A 27188-nucleotide genomic window follows, 5' to 3' on the forward strand; every position below is an offset into this window, starting at 1 on the left:
CCCGCTCACCCGCCGCAGTCCGGTGCAAGGCCCCCTCCGGGAGGTGAGGGGAATGGCTTGGACTCCGGAGGGGACGGCGGGTCCAGAGCGGTGCTGCTAATGGGGAGAGATCGCCGGTTTCCGAAGAGGATGCTCGGGCACAAAGCGCGGCTGGCGCGCTGGCCTGGGCTCTAGCGGCCGAGAGATCCCGGGAGAACTCCGGAGCTCGCGGGGCGCGCTCCTCCGAAGACTGGGTCAACATGCCTGTTCGCAGGGGGCATGTGGCACCACAAAACACATTTCTGGGGACCATCATTCGGAAATTTGAAGGGCAAAGTAAGTTTATTTGTTCTCTTCTCTCTCCCTTGCTCTCTGCTTTGATAGTGCACTTGGCGTCCACCGCTTCCAAACCGTGGAAAGCGGCAACTCCAGGCTCTGTCAACTTAGACGCTGAGATACCGAGCCAGGAGGTTCGACTGGCAGCTGGAGTGTCCTCCCTGATATTAATTTTGATTTACATTTTAGATTACGGTTTCCATTATAACAGGCAATTTGATCCCTCCTCTCCCCCTGCTCCATTATCCTGCTTGCTACTTAAGGTCCTACTAGTCTACTATCTTAAAGGGAACGTGCCAGGGTAGCCTGGGTTTGCATGTTGATGCTGTTTGTAGGGTAGACTTTTTCAAAGTCAGGAGCAGGCAAAGCAGCGATGCAAATGGCTATACAAACTATATTTGCCTTGACTGAATTGCTGGGCTGTGCCATACCTGGGAAGCTTGCTGGCCTTTACTTGACAGAAGCTAAACTTTGCATTAAATCAATGCAAATATACCCCAAGCAGGGGCATTTGGATAAACCATAACCGGTTCAGGCTGGATCCCCAGACAAGTAGCTCATTATTTAAAAGATCTATTTCTGGCCCTTTTATTATCCTCTTAAAATTTCCACCTAGAAATTTAGAAATTGAGGTGTAATAAGTAAATCCCACCAAGAATAAATGTGGAGAAGTTTAATGTTCTCATGTGGAGTTAATTATAATTATCAGTGTTACATAAATATATTAGTTTGAGATCCTGTATTTGCTAACTTATATTGACCCTTACTTGTAACCACATGAACATATGGTTATTTGAAATCATGTTGCATAATTTACTGTTGTTAGGCATTATATCATATAATATTATAAATTTGCTTAATGTTGTAAGGATCTGGTAACTTGTGCTCCAAATGAACTTGTGTATTCTCTTTCACATTTTATCTGGAGAAGTAAATACCATCTGACTATAATTAACAAACCTTCTGTATTAAAATTTTTATTATACAAAAACTCAACGTTTTCCCAATTCAAGGTAAAAGCGAAAATATTTTAAAGTTTTATCACATTTACGGTATGGTGTAACTGTTTTTATCTTCTGGAAAACATAACCTAGGAAAAGGTGAGCCTTCGCATCATCACACTGCTAAGAAATTTGAAATCATGTGGCAAAGACTAATTTTTTTTCATAATGTGGGATGCATTAGAGGGACAGAAAAAAACCCAAATCTAAGAATCATAGCTACTTTGAGAAAGTTGTATTCCAAGGAATAACCAAGGTTGAAGTAAGAAATCTGACAGTTACAGGATCTTTCACTGTTTTGACTTTGAAATTATTTGCCATAAAATTAATGGCTGTTTGTGCCTAGAGTTCTTTGGTTACCCTGGGACTAGCAGGGTTTGAGACCTGAACTATTCGGGAAATTACGTTCTCATAATTTGGAGAGTGATACTTTCATTCTTTTGTTAGAATCACTCTGGCCCATTCATTCCAAGAGTTTTTTCTTCTTCTTCTTTTTGTAACGCTCTAAGCAGTTAGAAATTTGGGGGTGTACCTAAATTTCAAACCTCCTATCATGCAACACATTTCCCCAGTGTTTATGAGAATCCTGTAAAAAGCTTTTGTAAAGATGCCTTCCTGTTTTTATTATTACAGATAAAAAATTTATCATTGCAAATGCCAGAGTGCAGAACTGTGCCATCATCTACTGCAATGATGGGTTCTGCGAGATGACTGGTTTCTCCAGGCCAGATGTCATGCAGAAGCCTTGCACCTGTGACTTTCTCCATGGACCCGAGACCAAGAGGCATGATATTGCCCAAATTGCTCAAGCGTTGCTGGGATCGGAAGAGAGGAAAGTGGAGGTCACATACTATCACAAGAACGGTAACGTGTACCCATTCAGGATTCCTTGTATTTGCCCATTTGATTCCATTGAAATGAAATGTAGAAAAATGATGACTGAAAGTTTATATGTTGAGAAACTTCAACTGTTTGGTGGCTATAAGATTTATTTGTAGTATTTTAAGATCCATTAGTGGACTATAGAAATTTTTTCTTTGAAGAAGGCAGCTCTATCTGAACTCTCTCCAAAGTGCAGTAACCTAGTGCCAACCAGGGCAAAATGCTGCAAATTACTCTTACCTTCACCTCTCTAAGCAATGGTATGAAGTGTAATAATTTACTGTTTGCTTTGATTTGTGTTTGCTTAGAGCGGAATGTAAAGAGCTTTAGGTGCTTAAATTTGAAATTATTCCACAATGCAAGTCTTGTTGAAAACTGTCTAACTGAAGCAATTTTAGTAATATCATAAATGTTTCTTGGATACTCAGCTTTACTTGATAGACAACACCTCTGGTTTCTTCTGCTCCATTTTATGCAAGACTGAGTGTGACATATAGGGGTTCCTGAAATTGATCCAATAGCCTTAGGTATTTTCAAACAATAAAGGTGGTTAAAATCAGCTTTTGTCCTGATGTAAGAAATGGAGAAAAGACTCGTAGAAGTATGTGTATTCATTTTCACTGCTGCAACAAAACTGAGGCTTCAAACTTTAAGGTCATACCTCAACTTCAAGGACACTTTTCCACCTTTCAAATTTGCAATGGAAGCATAAATATAAAGGTTTTAAAAACATACATTTAATGCGCTTTTATGCACAAATCATACTCTGCACATACTCATGTGTATGAAATATCCCCCACTTTTAAAAAGTTTATTTTACACCACTTTGCTTTTAGGAAAGACTGCTTTTGCTGATAGAAAGAAATCCAAAGAGGGTTTTTGCTTTCCTGAAATAAGGCAAAGAGAAACTAGCATTCAGCTTTGCTTTGCAGTGAGCATTCAAGAGTAGTGGGGAGAGTGGTGTCTTCAAGACCCTTCATCAGGGACTACACTCAGCATCTCAGCTTCTGAGCACCATCGCTTTCAACTATGCATGTGAACACTGCGTGCTAGTGTTATGTTAGGTTTTATGTGCTCATTGATGTGATTTTTAGGTTACTTTTTGGATGTGAGGACTGTCATGGTTTCTAATATACATTAATGGCAATTGTTTCTCCCTTTTATGTCATTTTTGCCTTAAAGAATGTTTCATAGGAATTCTGTATTTTTGAATAGTGAGGGGGGAGCCTGTATACTCATATGTACATTCTCAAAGGTGCACACTGAATGACAGTTGGCTTAAAGATAAGTCAATTAAAAACTAGGGAAACATGCACTTAATTTTCCTGATATCATATCATCATTGATTTAGTTCTTCTTGATTGAAAGAAATTAATGAGGTAAAGGCATAGCATACTGTCTAGAATTTGAAAATCTTAGACTTTTATAAATGTGTGATATACTGTAGCTTAGATCATATAATGACTCATCATTTGGTAAGCTACAGAGGAAAAATTCCAGCAGGGAAAAGGTTTAATTCTTCCTGTTACCTTCTTATAATTACATGATAATTGAATATTTTTAGGATTTATTTGAGTGTGTATACTCAACAACCTATTATTGGAAATAAACAGATTTGTCTAAGTTTAGCTTAATCTAGGAAAAATGATATGATTGTATCAAACAGCGTAGACATCACTTTTTAAGTTTTTTCCTAATGTTTTTTCACTCTTCAATTAGTTTGGTTGCCAGACTAGAAATAGCCTAATTGATCCTTTGTCTTGAAAGCATTTCTTGGACTGAAGCTCTCACTATCCAAATGCAGCTCGTGCTCTGATGCCAACAATCTGGACTTTCAGAATGATTTCAGTGTCTGGTATTCTTTTTTCTTCATCTGATTATCTAACATGATGTTGACACAGCCTACACTGTGGTTGCTACAGGAAATGTTGAGACATGCTGGGTTATTAATTTTGGAGGGCGATTTCAGACGTTTTTTTATCAACTTACATAATTGATGTTTACAATTACCCCAAACTCTCCAAATAAAATGAACCTAACCATATTTTTCAGAAAGTGTTTTCCTATGGAAGTTTAATTTATTACCCTGAAAGAGTAAGGGTGGTCCATCGAAAGCTGGTTAACTTGCATAATGTGAGTGTAGCAAACACTTAAAAATAATTCAAGGTGAAAGCAAGCATGAGTGTAAAAACATATACGTATAGTGAAGATGATAGTGGGTTGAATAATACAAATCCTCCTGAGTTTTTTGTTGTGCTATACAAATTAAAATTTCCGTATTGTTAGCAGGGAATTCTTATTTGTTTGTTTAGACATAGGAACATCTACATTTGGTGACAATTTGACTTCTGTTGGCTTCATTTTTAGATGTTATTTAATCTACAAAACCTTGGATATCGTTAGCGTTAATGATAATCTCTGTCTGTTTAGTGTCATCTTATGTGGGAATTGAAGTGATGGGTCAAGCACCTTCCTTCCTTTTCTTTCCCCAATGTAAAAAACAAAAACAAAAAGCTAATTTGAATGACCTTTTTAGAATCTGAAGATACAGTCTTGCTTATTTGCTTTGAGTGTCATAAACTTGAACTTTCATTACTTGCACACTTACCTTGAATAGAATCTTCAGAGTTTATCGGTTTTATTCTCACGGCAACTACAAATAAATCAGGGCTTGAAAGTTTAAATACTTTGAATGGTTTGCCTCTTAAAGAGCTGCTAACCCCTCTGCATTTATAAAAGCAGGAAAGGGAAGAAATCATCATTTCCCCTGGTTTGTCTCACAAAGTTTGCTGATGACTCTCTTATGAAGATAATGTGCTTGCAAGTGGTTCTTGACAGAACCCAGTGAATGTGCCCTTTCTTCATTCTGTTATTCAGTATTTCACCGGAATATGAGGAGTGATATCATATGCACAATGAGCAAATTAACAAGTTGAGATATTCTGCTCCATTTGTTTTTCCTGTTTACTCCTATGAGAGTAGCAAAAATATGGGCAAAGTATTAATCACAAAAGCTTGTTTTTCAATGGTGCCCAGAGGCTTTGTGAACAGTCCAAATCCATGGCCTGCGCCATGCGTTCAAATTGATACAGTGTACAGCGAGCGGCATGATCCCCATTGTGAAGCAACATTCCCTACTATGCTCTTTTAATGTGATTTCATGAGATTGCATCAGAAGGGTTGTTTATCAGAATATAAAAATTTTAAAACCCCAGTTAACTGCAGTAGAAATATTTGACACCCCTCCCTCTGAGGATTCTATTCTACAATTTGAGTCATGACTTCACAAATCACTCTTGGCAGCTGTGAAGTATTACTTCAGGTGATAAAACTGTAAATCTTTTGACATAAACCTCTAATTATGCAAAATTACAATTTCACAGAGGCATATATAAAGGGGAGCATATATTTAATAACATACTACCTGACTAGCAGCAGTGTTGGGGAAACAGCAAATATTTCAATTGCTAATGGGTTCATGGTTTTGGAGAGGATATTAGTAGTAGGGAAACAGAAAAGTGTACTAGGTCATCCCTTAATTTACAGCTTACCTGATTTGGGCGTATAATAGAATAAAGCTAGCTAGTCAAAATGCTAAACCACTTTAAGGATGTGTTAATATGGGATGCTAATCTTAATATTTAGCAACTCTAAATATTTGGAATATAAAAGTAAGTTTCACCAAGAAAAAGAAAGGTCATTACTCTAAGGAATTATGGTTGAAATGTCTGAATTTTATTTTTTTAAGTTGTAGTTTGTTTGAAAGTTGACAGAGTATATTAGCTTTCCACTCAGTAATTCATACATATTTTGTTGTGTGAGAACTGTAAGGGTGTTCTTATAGTTTGCGATCGTTCCTTCAGACCCAAAGCGATGGCAACTGTGTTAACAAATCAGAAACGCACAGGGCTACTTTTCCTATCATTAATGCTGCTTAAAGAACTAAAAGATAAAAAGGAGCTGAACAGGATACCACTCAGATTGGGAGCAGCACAAAGTCATCGAAGCAATGTTCATTTCAGCTAAACTCAGAAAAGGTCTTGGTTGGACAGTACCGAGCAAACCTCACTGTGAGCGCTGCATTACTATGTGTAAAAGTTCACATGCTTATCAAGTGAAGGATTTTGTATTCTTTGAAGAATTGAAACCCTTTTGGGACTCCTGGCTTGTGGTCATCACTCACTTTGCTTAGTAATAGGAACTGTTGTTTGTTGCTGTCAAATCGGTACTGACTCATGTGCAGACCGTAGCTGCCTTAAAGGGTTTTCAAAAGGCAGATCACCAGCTCTCTCCTCCAAAATACCTCTGTGGAAATCGGAAATCTTTCATGTACTTAACCATTTTTGCAACCCTGAAAGTGTCCTGGTAGTGTGATGGGCTGCGAAGTCATAATGTTAGTATAGCTGTGGAGTGTCTATCTCCCAAGGCTCAAGATGTTCTCAAGAAATTGCTTTCTAAAAAAAAGAATATATAAACTCTAAAATGAAAAAGGCTTCCTAGAAAAGAAAGCTTTAGAACTTAGGGTCAATTACCCCTCAGTATCTACATCTCAACTCAGAAATGAATATCTTGAGGTACATATATATACTGCTACCTTTTGTCCTTTCTGCTTAATAATAACTCGATGAAGAGAAATTGAGCTTCATTAAAGTTTTAATAGTCTGACATAAATCCTAGGATAAAGCGTTATATGTGTTGTAGGCGTATTAAATGTTTAGCTCCCCTAAATCCTAGATTATTAGTAGAGACGAATGCTAGTTTTTAGACTAGGACAGAAATACATTGTATGTGTGTGCAATTCAAGCAATGAGAATGATATTTCAGTAGTGTGCTGCCTCGAATTTGTTCCTGGAATTAATTTTAATTTCATAGTTCTACATTTGAATATTTTAATGAGCAGAAGATTGTGACAATTTTATTGTTAGGCTTGGACCCACAGCGACCCTATGCTCCATAAAACAAACCAGTGCCCATTCCTGAGCCATCCGCGCCATTGTGGATATGTTTGAGCAGGTTCTTTTGGTCACTGGATGAATTCATTTTCCTATGGGTCTTGCACTTTTCCCTTGACTTTCTGCTTTACCAAGCATGATGATCTATTCCGGGGACTGGTCTCTCCTGATAACTTGTCCAAGGCACTTGGGATAGAGTCTCACCGTCCCTGCTTCTAAGGAGCATTGAGACTACATTCCTTCCAGAACAGCGTTGTATGTTCTCCAGGCATTCTGTGGTATTTTCAATATTCTTTGCCTGCACCATAATTCAAATAAATCAATTTTTCTACAATCTTTACTTATTTCTCGCCCAAGTTCCAGATGCACATGAAGCATTGAAATACCCAGGGTTTGGGCAGGTGCACCTAAGCCCTCAAAGATAAATCCTTCCTCTTTTAAAACACTAAAGGAATCTTGTGCAGCAGATTTGTCCAATGCAATAAATCAGTTAATTGTAACCATAGTAATCCCCACACTCCTCAGTAATTTCTATGTACCTAAACATGATAACATGAACTCTGGCTATAGCATTTAAATACGATCGGTTGTGTTTGCCGATAAAAAGGAATCCTTGAGATAAACCTCTACTCGCATTTTGAAAACCGTATTTTGGCTCTGTCCTGCATGAACCCAATGTGTCCTGAAACTGTGGGTAATCTCAATCATCTCGGCTCATCCATCCCTTTTCACCACCTGCCGGCCCTATAACTTTAAGCATTCCTGGTGCTAAAAAGGAGCCATGCTGCGAGATAACCACTCAGTTATTTTCACATCCAGGGGGCTTAAGACCAGGGTCATTTTAGGGCTACCGGATAGGCGAAGCTTCAGTAGGAGGAACTTGCTTCTACTTGACTCTTGTGTCTGTTATAAATAGTCACTGAATAACTTGCTGGCAGCCAGCCAGAGAAAATTGCTGGCAGACATCCAGTAAGGAGCGTCCTAGGATAGCTGGGCCACAGGGAGGGGGCAGTTGGAGTGTGAGGGGTTGAGGTATTACCACGCCTCTGCCTGTCTAAATTAGACACCTCAGTGTGGTTTTCTGTTTTTGTTTGTGTCTTTTGTTTCTCTCCCCCTGCGTTCTAAATGCAATTGTTACCAACCCTTCCAATCTTTACATCGAACGTACCTTTCAATGTTACATCCGCTTCTCCAGCCAGTCCCTTGGTGGAAGCCCTCCGAGTCCTTTGTCTGGAGGTTTGAACTCTTGAGTTTTCCTTCCTCTCTAATCAGTTTTCCACAGTGGCATCACTGAGCTATTCCTGAAAGACAAATCAAGGATACTGAGACTGACTCAGAGAGAGCGTCACTGCCAGTGAAATTCATGTTCATGTGATGCACATGAACAATCTCATAAGGTGTGTACTCTTATTACCCTCATCCTACGAGAAGACCACGAAGTCCCAGGGACCTGAATAACTTGCCAAATCATGCAATTAAGGAATCCTGAGCCCGTAACAACTTGCCGTGCTGTTGCTCAGCGCACATTATACCATATATCGGCTGAGAAACCTGCTTGACTTTGTGAAAGTTCTAGAGTCCTTCGCAGGACATTTGTAGGACATCGGTACATTTCCAGTAGGATCCATGTAGGGAATCCAAGCTTGATTCCTCGATCTGATACTCAGCTCGGTGAACTTGACCAAGCCTAAGTTTTGGAGACCTCTGTTTTCTGATACACATTTAGAATATAACATCTATCAGATGCTTGTTGAATGGCTGAATGCGGTGGGAAAATCTGTAATGCATTTCTTGCGCGATTTCTTATAGTAATATGTGCTTATTAATAAATATCAATTAAGTGAAAAACTTTCCAAGGTTCCCATAGACCGTATGTTCCTATCACATTTGATTTCTTAAAGTTCTCAACTAGACCATGCATTTTTATGCCACTAACTAACACTTTGCTTCCGCCACGTGTCTGTCATACTGTGGTGGCTCGCGTTTTGCTGTGTCACCAATATTTCAAATAGCAGCAGCGTCACCCCAAGTGAACAGATTTCATCAGAGCCTCACGGAGGCAGCACTCTGCTGCACAAGGCCTCTTTAAACTGTTGCAAAGCAAGAGGTTACTTTGAGCACTAAGGTGCACCTGACCCAACCTAGGGCATTTTCAGTCACCTCATATGCATGCGAAATTTGGATATTAAATAAGGAAGTCCGAAGTGGAATCTACGCATTTGAATTATAGCACTGTTGAGGAATGTTGGAAGTGCCAGGGACTTCCAAAAGAACAAACATCTGTTTTGGAAGAAGCACAGCCAGAATGTTCCTTAGAGGCAAGGACGATGAGACTTTGTCTCAGGCACTTTGGACATGTGGTCAAAAGAGACCAGTTCCCGGGGAAGGACTTCATGCTGGGTAAAGTAGAGGGTAGGAGGAAAAGAGGAAGCCCCTCGACAAGATGGACTGACACAGCAGCTGCGGCAATGGACTTGAACATCAGAACCAGGCACACACCTGGCTGATGTTCTGTGCTTTTGCATTCAGAGGTGTTGTAAGTTGGAAGCAACTCAATGACACCCAACAACAGCAGAACTTTGCTCATCCTTCCAAAGGTTTTATTTATCAATAATTAAACATTTTGAAAATCTCTCTGTACGCATTGCCCCACCTCAGCTCCGCACCTGAATGAAACCCTCATCACAATTCTATAGACAGATAAAAATACTTCTTTTCCTGATGCCCCCACTACCTGCTCTGCAGCATAACTTTGATCTTCTCGTTTCCCTATTGTGCTTGGTTCTTCATTCCAGTGCAACACCAGGAGTGTGCTACATGTTATTATATGACATCACAGCTAATTCTATTTTTAATATTCTCCAAAGGAAAGACCATGTCTTATGAATGTCTGAGTCTAGAAGAGTGGTTAGGTATCAAGTGGGTGCTCAGAATCAAGAGAGGATGAGAAATAGACCATGGAGCCGAGGAAAGTTGAAAAGGATTATGGTCAGGAGATGATGGGCAAAGTGAGCCATACAGAAAGTGTGAAGAAGCCCCTGTGGCCCCATTGGGTAAGAGTTGGACTACTAACCGTAAGGCAGGCAGTTCAAATGCACCAGTCTCTCCATGGGAAAAAGATGAGGCTACCTGCTCCAGTAAAGCATCACAACCCAGATAACCCTACACAGCCTGCTGTGTGTTGGCAGAGACTCCGTGCAAGTGGAGAGGTAGTGGGATATTTTGATTTTTCTCAGTTTTCTTATTTCAATGCAATATATCCCTAATTTAATATGTGGCCATTTATTGCATTGTGCAATAAGTGAAAGTACTAAAGAAAATGATTTAACCAGTGATTGTACAAATAGCTATGCAACTATTTTATAAATAAAGTTAATCAGTTACCTAGGCACCAAGGACCACTCATTTACCAGTCCAGCAGGGTGACTCCCACTCATGTCTCTGACACTAATCATCAAATCCAAAGCTCTATTCTTTCCTTACTTGACTCCTTTGGGGTATTTGACATGGTGGCTCAATTGCTTTCATAAATTCTCAAGTATTGGCATTTTGTATCCAGTACTCTCTTGTTCCTCTGAGTTTTTCTTGAAAATTCTTAATGGACTATGAAGTGTTGATTTCAGGGCCACACAATTTATGGGAGTAAATGTTAAAATAATAAGGTTTATTTGTTGATTCACTTATTTATCATCCTCATCCAGTTAATGTTTCGTCTTCACACGTTGCTGTTTGCATTTATCAATAGTACTGAATTGCCAAAAAGCAATGAGAGTCTGGCAGCAATAAGTCATTAATCATCATAGTGAGGAAATATATCCTATTACTGAGCAATTCAGAAAGTTGGATTGCCCTCAGTTACAGGTGTGCTACAGGAAAACAAAGTGGCAGACTTCTCTAACACATTTCTCTTCTCATTGTCATTTTGGAATAACACACAAAAATAGAGGTGCTCTTCCTGTGGACAGCTCCTTTCAAATGGTTCTGCCTATGTACAAACAGGTCCTTTCTTGCTCCCATTGGTTTATAGACTATTTCCATCCCTTTTTCCTTCTGACTGTGGGTTCAGCTAACCTTGATGGTGCTTGATGGGAAAGAATCGGGAGGAGGGTTGAGAAAAGATTGTGGATGCATTTCTGCTCTTCGTGGGCTTAGCTTGTAAAATGGTCTCAAACTAGACCACTCCCATCAGGGCATTCGAGGCTCGCAGAGCCATGCTGCTTCGGGGACCTGCTTTTTCTTCCAGGATGAACCTTCAGTAGCAATGGGCAGATGGACTCTCAATCCAGCCGGTTTTATTGCTTTCCATTTCCTGTCCCCTTCTTCTTGGGGATCATTATGAGTGCTTTTATTGACTATGTGATTGTTGTTTGGTTTGTTTGGGCAGAGAATTATTAACTCAAGCACAATGTTTGAACTATTGATGATGAGGAGCATGTAATAACTTTATGAGCCCAATACAAGATGACTGTCCCTTTGTGGAAACCATGGACTTCCGGGCTTAACATACCCTTCTTCAATTCAGTAAAAACACCAACAACTCACTGCCTTTAAGTCCATTCCAACTCACAGTGAGCCTAGAGAACAGGGTAAAACTGCCCTTAAGAATTTCTGAGAGTGTTCATCTTTATGGAAGTATAATGCTTCATTTTTTCCCCCATAGAGATGCTGGTGGTTTTGAACTGCTGGACTTTGTTAGCAACCCACCAAGGTCTCCATTCACTAAAAACGAAACAAAGCTCACTGCCATCAAGTTGATTCCAACTCATGGTGCCCCTACAGATAGGGTAAAACTGCTCCTATGGTTTTCCAAGACCGCAGTTCTTTGTGGGAATAGAGAACTTTGTCCTTCTCTTGCAAAGCAGCTGGTGATTTTGGATTGCTCACCTTTTAGGTAGCAGCTCAAGGAGTAACGACTGTGCCAGCAGGGCTCCTTTTCTATTTCCTGTTCAGTAAAGCCTATGATAATTACCCGAGGATGGTTCTGATAACAGTGAATGTATAAAATCAGTTGTGACTTTATAAATGATCTCTTAAAGCACAAAACTTAGAACACACACACACGTGTGTGTGTAATACTAAATCATCCCTAGAGGCTCAGTGGATTAAAGAAGCATTGGGCTGATAACCACAAGGCCAGAAGTTCAAAGCCACCAGAAATTCCACAGAGAAAGATGAAGCTCCCACGAAGATGTGCAGTATCAGAAACTCGATGGAACAGCTCTTCTCTGTTCTGTAATGTCAGTATGAGTTGGAATGGACTCAGGGTAGTGGGTTTTGAGGGATACGAGCATGATACTAGAAAACCAACAAGCAAATAACCATTTGTCCTACATAAGGCCACGTATTACATTCCAAGAAGGGTGGGCTCACTAGTCCCACAAAGAGTTCTGTCTCAGAAACCGATAAGAACAGTTCTCCCCCATGCGACAGGTCCCCGAGGAGAAGAACTGACTCTAGGCAGTGAGTTTTAGTTGAAGAAGTTTATAGACTGACTGCAATCATATTAATTTGAGGAAAGTCATGTTAGAGCTATGCTGTGCTGGGTGCTGGGTGCCTCGTTTTAAATCTGGTTTCCAGTCACTCTGTTAGCTAAATTAGTTAAGAATGTTCAGGTTTGCTAAATAATCCTAAAGCTACAACCCATTTTCTTTAGTAATACCAATCAGTTATTTTTAGCTATGCACTCATTCTTATATTTTATACACAACTGTGTACCTTCAGATGTTGATGGCTGATGTGTCAACTTGCTACCCTACGAACAGTGGCTCTCAGAGCTGGTCCAATCATCTGATTTCATTGCTATTGATAATCAAGACTCACAGTTGAGAAGGAAGATTGTCTTCCGACCAGAAAATCAAATCCAGATGCAATCCCTAAATCAACCACCTAATTAAGGCATCTAAGCCCTATTTTCTTTATCTGTTTTTGTCATAAATTAGTTCCAAAATTCCCTTCTGAATGCCTCTTTCTTACTCTCCAAATTTCACTTCCCACCGGTGGGGTCCAGGGAGTCTAGCTCTCCACCCAATTCAGATCTTCTTCCAAGGGATCAGAGGAATAACAGTCCTTGAGCTCTGTTTAATATCACTGGCTCTATGACTGCCTTTTTATATAAATTGCTTAATCTGATTTTCATGAAAGTTTGGGGAGTAGACAGTATCCCATTTTATAGACTATTTAAAGTGGGGTTCAGAGAATATAAGGAACATGATAATTTTATAGACTAAGGTTGAGGTGAGATTTACCTAGCTTCCCAAATTTTATTAAACTAGTTCCAATGGATATCCTTATTTAAACCTCACTCTACCCCATCCTGTGTGTTCTGACTCTAGTTCTTATTTGTAGATAAAAAAAAAAAAGTTATTGTCTGAGCTCTGAAACCGATGCATGTAATACAACAAAGCAATTATTTTACTTTTTTTAAATGTAATACTACTATTATTATTTTGCTTTTTAAACAGGACTGTCACAGACAAAATGAATGTCTGAGAGAGGGTTAGATCTCACTGAAATGAAGATAGCTAATTTATGCTGGCAATCTTTGCATTCGTTTTAAATCTCCTGCTCTTACATTTTTAATTATTCCAGTGGACTATACATTATATCATCCTTAGATTTGGGGAGCAAATTTAGTTAAGGGCCCTTCCGCTACTACTATTTTGTCCAGGCAGCCAGGAAGCAAAATTCATATAATTAGTGCAGCTCACTCGCAGGGAGATTCATTGTGCCCTCTCTCCTTCCCACAGCAAAGCTTTGTTTCTTGGCAAGGGCATGGGAGTCAGCAAAATTTACCGCTGGTATTTAAAAGGGAGATCATACGTTACTGGAATGGAAAGTCTCTGGTTTATTTAAAACACCTGCAATTTTTATCTGAAACCAAACGTCAGACAAATCTACCTCTGCATCCTAAGACCATCTGTCCATGGGTAACCCCAGCAGCCAGAGTCCTCCTGAAATTCCTCTGCTTGGGAGAGGGATTCCTGCTCGCCCTGTACTCTTCAACAACACTCTTCTCTACTTTTAGCCAACCTCTGGCACAGCTTCACTCTCATCTTCTTTGCAAGGTCTTCTTGAAAGCACACAGGTTTTCACTGTCACTGAGTTGATTCTGACTCAGCAACCCTGTAGGACCCAGGAGGAACTGGCCCCGAGGGTTTCCAAGACTGTAACCCTTTATCGGAGTAAAGCCTCCTTTTCCTCCAGAGGAGGGGCTCATGGTTTGAACTGCCAACTCTACAGTTAGCAGACCATTGTGTAACCCACGAAGCCACCAAGACTCCTAGCCCGTCTTCCACACATCCTACATTTTCACTGTTCTCTCTCTGTAGGGTTGCTGTGAGAGGGAATTTACTGGCTGGCAGTGGGGTATTGTTTTGTTTCATCTCCGTTAGAATACTTATGAAATTATGATGGAGTTAGCAGTAAGTATTTGTTTTTATGCCTACCTCTTCCACCCAAATTTAAACACTTTGAAGGGTCTTACTGAGGAATTTACTTAAAAGCAAAACAAAACAAAAACAGAAAAAATAGAGATAGAGCAAAAGAAACAGATCCAAAACAGAATCTAAGACTAGACCTACTCACTGATGAGAATATATGTGAGGAGACCGTGTCTATAGAAATCCCACTCATTCATTCATCCATCCATTCCACATCATGTGCCAGCCATTGTGCTAGGTTTGACAATTCTTTTAATCAGCTATGTATGTTTTTAATTCACTGAGAAAAATTAATTTACTAATCTGATTTGCATATTACAAAGTAGGGGATGGTTTTTTTTTCACCCCTAAGGTTTGAAACCTGCATCATCTTCTAGAAAATCATGACAACTAATTCCATCTTTTCAGTTAGTCTGTAGGAAAGAGAGCAACAGTCAGCTCGGTCCAGATGGATCCCTAATCCAAATGGTACCCACCGGTCAATGAAATAGGCTCTGTTTACTGAACTCCACTAACCAGGCCTCCGTGGCTCTCCTAGGTTGGACCACATAATAAAATATTATACCAATCTTGCAATTATTTTGATGACTTTTTCTACTGTCTCCCTCCACAGTGAAATTAGCCTCCTCTCCACACTGGGTTCCAAAACGTTTGATTCTTTTCCCAAGCCCTGAGGTCTGGATGGGGTTTGTAAGGCCTGTATGGTATGAGAAGACGCTTCATCAGTCACACCCTGATACAGGATTTCACCAACACAGCAAGAACTTTATTATCTCTCAGGGTCTCTTCCCAAGTGATTTTCCTTCACTGAGGAGGAAAAAAGAAAATTCAAATGGCTAATAGGCAAAAAAGAAGACCTAGATTCTTGCAAACAAGAGAGGGTCACTGTTAGTACAATGCTGTGTATTCTGCCTATGTTTTCTCTACACACGCATGCACGACACACACGCACGCACACATGCACACACGCACACACACTTTTTCCTGACTAAGGTAGCATCATATACACTACACTGTTGCCTGTGTTTCTCACCAATGAATCTTCAGGTTAAAATAGTTTAATGAATACATAATATTTATTCCATGAGCAGTTAATGTAAACAAAGTACTACGTTTATGAAAACAGCATATTGCCAGCAATACCCTATTGTTGAGCACCTTTCTGTTTCCAACTTTTCACAATTGGATGGAACATTCCAAGAATGTGTATGTCTATGTTGTACATCTGTCTTTTTATCCCCCCTTAAAATATACTCCTTTTGTACTTCTTATTAAATTATACTCCAGGAAAGAATGTACTTATGTACCCATTCCTGTACATAATAATAATAACACTTCCTATTATTATTCTCCTACGCATTGCTGATCCAGTTTAAGATAATATTTTATTATCCAATCATTATTTTTAACCTTATTGGTTATGAAAAACACACGTAGCAAGTACTTGAGGTGAATTATTTAGGGTTTGCTAAGAGAAGGAATGACAGAGCTTTCTACTCCTATGAAGAGTTCCAGTCTCGGACACTCACAGGGCCAGTTCTACCCTGTCCTGAAGAGTTGCTGTGAGTCGGCATGGGTTCAATGGCGTTGATTTTGGGATATTTGGTTTTTAGGATTTCCTAGCCAGGGAGCTCTCGAACTGCCTATTGTTCTCACTAGAGGTCCCTTTTTAAAATCTGCTGTTACATTCACACTTTTATTTCAGTAACTTGTTGACAGTTTTTCAAGCCTCAGATTCAGAAATGAATACTAGTATTGTAGTTATTGGTATATGCCATCAGCCAGTTCTGACTCTTAGTGACCCTGTGTACAACACCAGGGAAAACTACCTTACCTGGTCCTGTGCAATTCTCTTAACTCTTCCTGTATTTCAACCCAATTGTTTCAACGGCTATATCAATCCATCTCGTTGATGATGTTACTCTTTTTTCCTATTTATACTTAGCATCTTTCCTTGAACTTTTTCTCCTTCAATTAGAACACATTGGATTTTAATGCACTTTTAATATTTCTTATTACCTATGTAAATTAAGATGAAATGATTACTAAAATGCCTTTTCATTCAGTGGTTTGGATTTAAATTGTTTGGTTATGCTCAGGTACACAGTGATAGACATTCATAATAAATAAACATCCTGCTACAATACTATGGAACACAAATTTAATGTACTTATATGTCACCGGTGCAACCAATTACTAAAGCATGAGAAAATACATAAGCAACAAAAACTCAATACGTATCAGATAAATTGCTAACTTTATTCCAATATAATACCATTGAAATGACTTCAGGGAAAGAGCATTCTGTTCCTATGCCGCCTTACTGAACCAAGACATGCCGGGTTCAGGTAATCTGATCTTTCTGCTGTGCCTTCCTTCTGGACTCTTCCCTCCAGGTGTTCTTTATAATGAATGTCACTTCACCTGACTCCATAGGATTTATGGATTCCCAGATTGCTGTTTTCAGAATGTGCTCCCTGAGTGAAGGACTGCACAAAACTGCTACGAGGATGCAAAGTCTTACCTTTCTGTTAGGCATCACCTGTCCAGTCCTTGTTCCATGTGGGATTTGTGTTTAGGCGGTTCATGTTTCCAGAAAGAGCAGGAGGTGTCCGACTGAAATTTCATACCCACCATTTTCAATATTTTAAATAGATTCATGACAATGTGAGTATAATGTGAGTTACCCCACATTTTGCTTTAAGTACTAGCGTCCTGGAGGATGCCAATATCTTTCAGGAAGAATTTCCCTCCAGAGAATAACTCACTTGAAACAGTTCTCTTGTCATCATTTGTTGTTCCTCTAAATCTCTTCAAAATGTGAGGGACGCACTGTGTTTGCTGAAGTTTTACTCATAAGAGTTTTATAACATTTTCCTTTCTTTGTATTCATATTCTTGCTTTGGAAATACAGCTCCATGTGTGGCAGAGCTGTGGCACTGCTACAGAATTAAGATGAGTCTCAAGTGGAAGAGTTTAGACAGTAATATTGCAACAAAGATTCCTTACATGGACCTATGAAAAATCACTGGTAATATTTTAGCTGCTTGTCCCAAAGAGAAGGATTAAATAGTTGAGGTAGACTATTAGGGATTAGAATTTAAGATTTTAAAAATATAAAGAGTGGCTATGAAAGCTGGTCTTGTCTTTTAATACTTATCTGCGTGATGGAATAGTTAACACTATATAAACAAAAGAAATACCTGGAATTTTGATTTTATCCTAGCAGAAATTATGCATGTTAACTTCTGTTAAGTATTCTAAGAAACATAGATTTAAAAAAATCTGAGTATATTTTGTAAAAATAATGGCATCATGATATATAACTCAGCAGAGCCTTCTGCTCTGAGTTATGCTGCCAATTCCTTCATTCCAGGATTATAATAATCCCTCCTGCTCTAACTCCACTTGGGAGCCTCACATGGGGTGGCTATGAGTGGAAGTGACAGGATGGCAGTGGGACGTTGACTTCCCTCTCAGTTTAACATCAAGTGAAAAAATTCTGATACTGGAGGTTGTTTTGTTGCCATTGTTGTTGATTTTCATTACTTTATTTACATTTGCACATGCCTGATATCTAATGAATGCATTTGAATCCTCTCTGTAGCAGCTTGTATGCATTTCAGTAACTCAAAATGGGTTAAATGCAAGCAACTTAAGCACTGTAAATGATATGGATAATAAATGCCATTTACTGAATACTCAGTGCCAGTATTTGTCTAAAATCTTCATATATTTCTTAGCTAATTCTCACAACCTCCTATGAGATAGGCATTACTATTGTCTCAATTTAGAGGTGGAAAATAAAAGGTAACATTTATTCAAGGTCATGCCAAAAAACCCAAGCCCCGTGTTATTGAGTCTGTTCAGACTCATAGCAACCTTATATAGAGTTTCCAAGACTGCAATTCTTTACAAGAGCAGACTGTCTCAACTGACCCTGTGCTCTAATGCTTACTTAACAGAGCCAAAAGATCATTCAAGTTGTATAAAATAAAGCTACCATTTGAATACAGGCTACTGAACATAAATGGAATCAAGTCCAATCTTAGCAGAGAAAATATGAGCAATTTCTGAATGTAAGGGGTTTGTGTGTTTTAAGTTTCAAGACTTATCTTCTTAAATGCAATTAGACCAAAATATGCCTCCTGCCATATAGGCCTATGGTTTTGGGACCTCAATCATCTTCTGCTTTGGGGGCAGTAAACATAATTTCTGTGTTTTCTGTGGCTAGTAAAATGTAATAGCCACTGTTATATCATTATCTGATTGTGAACTGATCTCTAGAGGGTTGCAGAAAGAATTCAAATTCACCTCTTTCTCCAGTGCTCAAGGCATGGCTTGGGCTGTTCAACAGAGTAGCTGCTCAATAATTTATTTAAATAAATAAATGAAAACACAAGGCAAATTCTAAAAATCAAGCTAGGTTTTGATCATCAGTTACTTGGTTATTAGGAGGAGGTAGTTTCTTGACCAACGCCTGCTTTAATAAGACAATAAAGAGGCAGGGTTTCATAGTGGTTAAAAACATAACGTCTTTCCTCTATTTCCTTTTACTTTCCTCTTGTCCCACTATCATGCTCAGCCTTCATTTGGGTTTCAATAATTCCTTTCGGTTACATTGCCTTCGATCAAGCCCGACCAGGCCTCCTACACCATCCTCACCATCGATTACGATCATTTGTTGTTCCCTTGTCCCTGGGTTTGTTAACACCCACTGCCGTTCCCCTCTCCCTCTCTCACATGTCCCCCTGGAACCTTCGGTCCCTTTGTTTTCTCCTCCAGATTGTTTATCCTGCCTATCTTATCCAGTAGACCTGCAGAGATAATAATATGCACAAAAAATAAAATAAGACAGAGCACAAAAAAAAGCAACAAAACAAAAGAAAACAACAACAAAAGCCCAATGGGGGAAAAAAAAGAAGCCTGTAAATAGTTCCATGTCTGTTTGTTGACCTTTTGGAGTATTTTCCGGTAGAGTCTGATACGGTGCCATGTCCTGGCCCCCAATTCTGCTTTTGCTATTTCCTCAGGACTTCCTTGCTCTGCTCCCCTTGCTGTTCTGTTGTATGCCCTTAGTGTTTTGCCTCGGTGTGGTGGGTTAGATTGAGCCCAATTCCTTCACTGTGTCTCCAATGTTGTCTCCTGTAGGGCTATGAGTCAGTGAGGGATGTCTTTTCTCATAGTGAGTCTAGCCATATGGTCCTCTCTGTGCATTAGCTCCTCTGAGCAGGCATATCGTCTTCAAGGCTTTGTGGGCCAGGATGTGCTCCACTCTCCCTTTCTCCCCTTTCATTTACTCCCGAGTGCTCTGATCAGACGTGTCCCTCTCCCTGAGCTGTAGCTTCAGGGCTGTCCTCACATTTATCGAGGTCTAAATACAGGCATGCACATATGTAAATATATTTATAAATGATGATGGGTAAATAGAACTATGTGCATATATTTATAGCTTTGGTATTAAGGTAGCAGATGGACATTGGGCCTCTACTCAAGTACTCCCTCAATGCTAGAACACTTTGTTCTATTAAACTGGCATTCCATGATGCTCACGTTCCCGACACTATCGCTGAAGACAAAGTGGGTGCATAAGCAAATGTGGTGAAGAAAGCTGATGGTGCCCAGCTATCAAAATATATAGCATCTGGGGTCTTAAAGGCTTGAAGACAAACAAGTGGCCATGTAGCTGAGAAGCAACAAGCCCACATGGAAGAAGCACACCAGCATGTGTGATCACAAGTTGTGGATGGGGTCAGGTATCAGTCATCGAATAACAAAAAAATCATACCATTGTGAATGAGAGGGAGTGCAGAGTGGAGACCCAAAGCCCATCTGTAGGCAACTGGACATCCCCTTACAGAATGGTCACGGGGAGGAGACGACCCAGTCAGGGTGCAGTATAGCAATGATGAAACATACAACTTTCCCCTAGTTCTTTAATGCTTCCTCCCCCACACTATCATGATCCCAATTCTACCTTACAAATCTGGCTAGACAAGAGGATATACACTGGTACAGATAAGAACTACAAACACAGGGAATCCAGGACACAGGTAAATCCCCAAGGGCCAATAATGAGAAGTAGCAATACCAGGAGGGTAAGGAGAAGGTGGGGGGAGAAAGGGGAAACTGATCACAATGATCTACCTAGAAACCCCTCCCAGTGGGATGGATAACAGAAAAGTGGGTGAAGGGAAACATTGGTCAGTGTAAGACATGAAAAAATAATAATAATTTATAAATTATCAAGGGTTCGTGAGGGAGGGAGGGGGAAAAATGAGGAGCTGATACCAAGGGCTCAAAGAAAATGCAGAAAGAAAATGTTTTGAGAATGATGAGGGCAACAAATGTGCAAATGTGCTTGGCACATGGAGGGATGTATGGATTGTGATGAGTTGTATGAATCCCCAATGAAGTGATTTAAAAAAACAAGTGAAAACTAAAATAAAGAAAGAAAGAAAGAAAGCCTGGAGCCAGGTTGCCTAGATCTAAACCCGTGTGACAACAGATAGCTGTGTGACATTCCACACATTATTTAACAGCTGTCTTCAATCTTGCTATCAGAGAATCAGCATGGGGAGACTAATAGGGCATCTTTGACAGGGTTTTGTGGGGAATGAGTTTATCGGAGGCACTGAACATTAGACGGCTAACGGGAAGGTCAGCAAGCTGAACTCACCGGCTACTCCTCCAGGGAACGATGAAACTATCCGCTTCCTTAAAGATTTCCCCTTATAAGCCATCAGGACTAGTTCTTTGTTATGGGCTGCTATGAATTGGAATTCCCTTGATGGCAGTATATCTTAGAGCAATTATGATCACTGATACTTTTTAGGTATCATACAAATGTTAAAAATAAAATAATATGGAGAGAAAAAAGAAGTGTGAAAAGGAATTGAATGAAAAATATATATTAAAATTACACGCGGTGTGTTCTCAAAATTAATTTGGTATCCCATGTGTGACTGACTAAGAATTATAAACCGAACTTTGTCATCAGTAAACCTGCAGTAATAATGAAAATTTAAATTGTGAAATTCCAGGAACCAAATTTCGTCTTATTTTTTGGAATTACTTTGAAATGCTTAAACTTATATCAGGTGTAGTTAGCCAGAACATGTCGATTGGCTGAGCAGCTTGGGTGCTTAAAAAGTTTCTGGTTTATCGACATGACGGATTAACACAATGGCTACCTAATGGGCTCAATCATGAGAAGGATTGTGTGGACAGTGCCAGCCGGATGGGTTTTGTGCTGCTGCACCTAGCATTGCCACGAGTCAAAGCTGATGGATGGCATTCAACAACAACACTGCGTAGGGGTGTTGCAACCAATTCCAGCATGGTATTGCCGAAGCCAGTGTCTTCGGGAAGGCAAAGTACTGTAAGTCCTAGAAATGAAGTACTTGTTCAGGTCCACCCTCCATCCCCTAGGAATGCGTGGAATTCAGATGAAACATATTTAAAACAAAGGTGAGAAATTCATTGAGATATATCAGCTTGAAAAAATAATCATATATTTACAATAACCAAATAATGGTATCACAGCTAAGGTGGCCATATCATGTATTTTCCAAACCCGAGTTACTTTTAAAGTGAAAGTGGAAGTCGATATTAATTACACGCTGACAAGGGAAAAATAAAAGACTGTTTCAGATAAGCTAGATTTTGGTGTTAGCAAAGAATGTTGACAGGATGGTAGGCTGCCAGAAGAATGGACAAATCCGTCTTGGAAGAAGTACAGCCAGAACACTTTGTAGAATTGAAGATGGCAAGACTTTATGCCATGTATTTTGGACATGTTATCAGTAAAGACCAAACTCTCAAAAAGGTCATCATGCTGGGTCAAGTAGAGGGTCAGCAAAATAAAGCAAGGAAAAGGGGAAGACTCTCAACAGGATGGATAGACACAGTAGTTGCAGCAGTTGGCTCACACACGTGGACCATTGTGAGAGTGGCATCAGAGAGGTGGTGCTTCCCGCTGGGCATACAGAGGGTCATTAAGAGTTAGTTGCAACAGACTACGTCACCTAATGACACCCACTACTATATGGACTCCCTAAGTTTGACATATATTTACTAATGTATATTGAGTTTAAAAAATCAATACTATTTTATAGCACAGGTTTTTTTCAAGAACGCTTATTATGCTGCCCAAACTGGTGAGCATCTTCATTTGTACTATGTCTAAATATTTACTGTGTAGACAAAGATGGTATCTTACAATCTGAAGAATATGAATTAAGAATCCCTCTAAAGAACGTATTGCACCTGCTGACCTCTTTGAAATAAGACGACAAATGAATCTATCTACAAATAGTTATTTTGAAAGTAAAGGGATTAACCTTAACCGCTTTGTCAGCCACAATGAGTCATGAAAGCAGCAATAGACTAAACATGAAAAGATTTGAGTTCATTGTCAAATGCCAACAGTGCTTTATAAGAGTCAATAGATAGCATGGGTGTGCCCTGGACATGTGCACCGTCATTCTGCTCCCCACTCCCTTGTCAATCAGTCCTTAGTCATAGTTTATTTGTAAGGAAGTGATAAAATTAGCCATGCTTTGCTTGTAAACTTTGTTGTATAAAGGCTGTGTATTATGAACCCCAGATAACATTAAAACAGAAACATACCTAATAAAAACTATAAATGAATAAACTTAATAAAAGTAAGTCTTTCTATCCATAGATGTTGACTTTTAGGAATTTAAATAGAAATGCATCTCTCAAAATTTAAAGAGAATGTGCAGATTTCAAAAATCCACACTAAGAAGTGAGAAAAGGGAGAAGCTAAAAGACAGTACAGATGGCATTCTCACATTGTATTTTTCAAGATCCAGTCCAGGCATAAAGTGAAATCATATTTGTCTGTGACAATTGGGTTTGTAAACAAATTTAGCTTTTGCAATATTACAACCCACGAGGAAAAACAAACAAACAAGAAAACAAAACAGATTTCTGAACAACAGTAATTGTAAATCTTCTCCTTCAGGATTCAGGGATTTCTTTTAAATCGCGCTTTGCTGTGGTGGCCGTTGTTCAAGGTGAACATCATCAGAAGAGTATGGGCAGTCAGGGAGAGAGGGGAGCTTGCTCTCGCCACACGGATTTGTCTATTCTTCTCTTGATTTATGGTCTTTCCCTTTCTATTTTCTGAATAAAAGTCCATGGGATGAATGTACACTGGAATATGTCAATTGATGAATATGCATGGTAGGTGCAGATGGAAGTTACATTGTAGTTGTTAGCTAAACTTTTGACTAAAAAATGTTTCCCCCTTTTAGTGAACCAGGATAAAACAGGATTTCAATCAGCATTCCTTTTCACAATGCCATAATGAAAAGTTAGCCATGAACAAGAGCAGCATGTGATATTCTTGTTTTAAGGTCATTTCTTCTTGTTCTTTCCCCCCACATTCTGCCTCACCCCCTTATTACAGGACAATGTTGCTCTTTATAATGAGCCCGACTTGCACACAGCAGTGAGCAATTCTTGGCAGTTTAGAAGCAAAATTTAATACCAACTTTCATGTGCTAACTAGGTTATGAGTTTTTCAAAAATCCTGAAGGGATTGATTTTTATCTAATTTTGCTAACCAAAAAAATACAAAAGTTTTTTCCTTAGTGCCTGGTTTTTAGACCTGTATTGGGGTTATTGGGGGCTCTGGTTAAGAAAATGTATGAATAGACCTCATCAACTCTAGTTTCTTAGATATAGCTGAATTTATAAAATTTTAGTGGCCTTTTAAAATCATCTGCAGAATCAGGATGTCATAACTACCTTTCTTATTGAATGGAAAAGATATGTATTTAAATTACTCACATTTTGTCATGTATGCATTTAAATTACTCATATATTTTCACTTTGTTTCCAAGTATTCTGCAACATGAGTGTTAGAGTCCATTATCTGCACAGTCATTGGATCTCTTTCCAGAGAACCGTGGTGACTTAAACAGAGCGAGGTGCAATTTTCTTCAAGACACAAAAGCAGTGGAAGCCAGATAGCAAGTTAGAGGAGATGCACAGATGATGACAGATGCTGGTTGGAATCTTTTGTCGGATTGTCCTGGAAGATCCCACCTTCAGCTTTACAAAAGGAACTTCTTCTTGCGTGTCATATGACTAGAGAGTTTTTATTGGAAACTCGTCCTTTTGGTATAAAATAAGTACATCTTCCTGTAACTTACTTTATTTTAATTTTTAATGTTTCTTCATGCGTAAAAGTTATTCATTTACAAAATCCTACGTTACAATATCCTGATTTTTAAGGACGAGCTGAGGGGAGCATGTCACATGGAAAATGTTCTATATCTCACAAACTAGAACTGATAGGGGGAAACTGGCGCCACTTTTGGAATCAGTGGGTCAAATCTACCCAGAAACAAGTCTAACATTTGGGGCACCAAACTGTATGTGGGCCAGTGTTTTGTTAATTCAAATTACAATTTTTGAAAATATTCAGATCTACAAAGCATTTCAAAAAGTATTGTAATGAATTTCTCTATAACAACCACCACAGATTCAGTGATAGTTTCTAATAACTCTGTATTTGTCTGTATAATAGATATATGTATATATGTGTGTGCATCAGGATTGTAGCCACTCCTCATATTTATCTGATCTTTGTGCTGAGCAAATAATCAGAGGATTATATGAAGAGGAGTGTGGCATCAGGATTGGAGGAAGGATTCTAAACAACCTGTGATATTCAGATGACACAACCTTGCTTGCTGTAAGTGAGGAGGACTTGAAACCCTTGATGAACATCAAGGATCGCAGCCCTCCATTTGGATTACGAGCAAGACCATAATCCTCACATGTGCACCAATATGTAACATCATGGTAAATGGAGAAAATATGGAAGTTGTCAAAGATTTTACCTTGCTTGGAACCACAATGAATGCTCAATAGATTCGATGATGCATTCACTTCATGGTGTAATTCTGCTGCACAAGAAATCTTTTAAAGTGTTGAAAAGTAACAATATTACATTGAGGACTCAGCTGTGCCTGACCCGAGCCATGGTATTTTCACTTTCCTCCTATGCATGTGAAAGTTGGGTATTGAATAAGGAAGTCCAAAGAAAAATGATGGATTTGAACGGTGGTGTTGGTAAAGAACATTGAAAGTACTACGGACTGCCAACAGAACAAACAGCTGTCTTGGAAGGAGTAAGGCCAGAATACTGCTTAGAGGCAAGGATGGCTAGGTCTCTTCCCCTTTGCTTGGCATGTATTATCAGGAGACTAGTTCCTGGAGAAGGACATCCTGCTTGGTAAAGTAGAGGAGTAGTGAGAAAAAGGGAAGGTCCCTGACTAGATAGATTGACACAGTGGCTGAATGTACAATGGGCTGGGACAGAATAAACATTATGAGGATGGTGCGGGACTGGGTGCTATTTCGGTCTCTTGTACATAGGGTTGCTATGCATCAGAATGGACTTGACAGACAGAACTGAACACCACCACAATGTAGGTGTGTGTGTGTGTGTGTGTGTGTGTGTGAACTTATATTTAGCTATTTTGTGCCTGTTTGGTTGTTTTGAGAAGTTATTTGAAAATTACTTGCAGTCATATTAATCATTCATCCTTAAAACCTTCAATGGTTTTCATTTTTCGAGCAAGGCCATTAACCTGCATAAAGTACCATGTTGTTGTTATTTCATTCGGGGAATTTTACAATGATGAAGTATTATTAGTAATTCTACTCTAATTTGTTTCCCCCCCCCCCATTTGAAATGCATGCTAATTGCTTTTAACAACTCAGGATTTAATCTAGTGTTATACATTGCCATTAATTGTTTTATAACCCATTATAATTGCATTTATTCTGACTAATGAAGACCGTATAGGCCATATTAAAACACTCCACAAGGTTTCCTAGCACGTAGTGGTGACGGAAGCAGCCTGGAATATCTTTCTTGTTTTCTCTGGACCTGCTCCTTAGTCTTTCCTTTCTTTCAGGACATCATACTCTGACCGGATTTTGGTGGGATGTTCAGTTTTGGTTTGTTTGATGAACGTTCATTTCTTTGATGATTCATGTTATGAAGGGATATCTGGTAGAACTTGTACATGACGTGTGCCCTTCTCAGAGCATGATCAGAAGCACCTTTGTTCCTGTACTTGTCACACTGGTTTTATGTGGATTGTGTCGGATCGGGTAATCAGATCTGTCTTAGAAGAAGGAAGACCAGAATGCTCCTTAGAGGCAAGGATGGCTAGGCTGCTTCTCATTTACTTGACACACATTATCAGGATAGACCAGCCCCTGGAGAAGGACATCATGCTTGGTAAAGTGGAGGAGTAGTGAAAAAAAAAACAACAAAGAGGGCCCATGACTAGATAGAGTGACCCAGTAGCTGCAACAATTGGCTGGAACAGAACAGATATTGTAATAAAAATTAAACTAGAATTGGTAAGTTTAAAAGTCACTGAGGAGGAAGAAATGGGGAGCTGATATCTGGGCTCAAGTGGGCAGGGAATGCTTTAGAAATGATGATGACGGCATATGTGCACATGTACTTGACACATTGGAGGAATGTATGCTTTGTGATAAGAGATGTAAGAGCTCCCAATAAAAGTAGTAAAAAAAAGCCACTG

At 39.3% G+C, this 27188-nt stretch overlaps 1 protein-coding gene and 1 long non-coding RNA gene across 4 annotated transcripts in view; one reads left to right on the top strand and one right to left on the bottom strand.

Moving 5' to 3' along the window:
• LOC123522751 overlaps positions 1–181 on the bottom strand; it is a 14639-nt gene extending 14458 nt beyond the window's left edge. The window contains exon 1 of the long non-coding RNA XR_006680973.1: positions 10–181. This is a non-coding gene — a long non-coding RNA (uncharacterized LOC123522751). The remainder of the gene's footprint in view (positions 1–9) is intronic.
• Positions 39–27188, top strand: part of KCNH7 (potassium voltage-gated channel subfamily H member 7) — a 508611-nt gene continuing 481461 nt past the window's right edge. For all 3 annotated transcript variants that reach the window (XM_045299839.1, XM_045299843.1, XM_004703787.3), the window contains exons 1-2: positions 39–315; positions 1950–2180. In XM_045299839.1, coding sequence (XP_045155774.1) covers positions 240–315; positions 1950–2180 — 307 coding nt within the window. In that variant the 5' untranslated portion in view covers positions 39–239. The remainder of the gene's footprint in view (positions 316–1949; positions 2181–27188) is intronic.

The sequence above is a fragment of the Echinops telfairi genome, unplaced genomic scaffold (genome assembly GCF_000313985.2).
Source record: "Echinops telfairi isolate 266 unplaced genomic scaffold, ASM31398v2 ScPeMD7_4;HRSCAF=17, whole genome shotgun sequence".
Classification (NCBI taxonomy): domain Eukaryota; kingdom Metazoa; phylum Chordata; class Mammalia; order Afrosoricida; family Tenrecidae; genus Echinops; species Echinops telfairi.